The 356-nt window shown below is 65.2% G+C and overlaps 1 protein-coding gene across 1 annotated transcript in view; it reads right to left on the reverse strand.

Annotated features, from left to right (window-relative positions):
* The window catches only part of LOC105122471 (glycine-rich cell wall structural protein-like), a 1,332-nt gene that overhangs the window by 435 nt on the left and 541 nt on the right, over positions 1–356 (reverse strand). The window contains exons 3-4 of the mRNA XM_011021584.1: positions 336–344; positions 71–227 (exon numbers count right to left, since the gene is read on the reverse strand). Coding sequence (XP_011019886.1) covers positions 71–227; positions 336–344 — 166 coding nt within the window. The remainder of the gene's footprint in view (positions 1–70; positions 228–335; positions 345–356) is intronic.

Below are 356 nucleotides of genomic sequence, written 5' to 3' on the forward strand. Positions count from 1 at the left end.
CCCCCCCCCAGAACCCCCACCTACACCACCTCCAACCCCTCCACCTTTGCCTCCTCCAATACCTCCACCACCACCAGCACCACCTCCCCCGGCTCCACCTCCAATACCTCCACCAGAACCCCCACCTACACCAACTCCAACCCCTCCACCTTTGCCTCCTCCAATACCTCCACCACCACCGGCTCCACCTCCAAGGCCACCACCAGCACCACCTCCAACGCCGCCACCTCCCCCAGCTCCACCTCCAATTCCACCACCGGCACCACCTCCAACCCCACCACCTCTGCCTCCTCCAATACCACCACCACCACCGGCTCCACCTCCAAGGCCACCACCAGCACCACCTCCAACGCCAC

The sequence above is a fragment of the Populus euphratica genome, unplaced genomic scaffold, assembly GCF_000495115.2.
Source record: "Populus euphratica unplaced genomic scaffold, PopEup_1.0 scaffold1.1, whole genome shotgun sequence".
NCBI lineage: Eukaryota > Viridiplantae > Streptophyta > Magnoliopsida > Malpighiales > Salicaceae > Populus > Populus euphratica.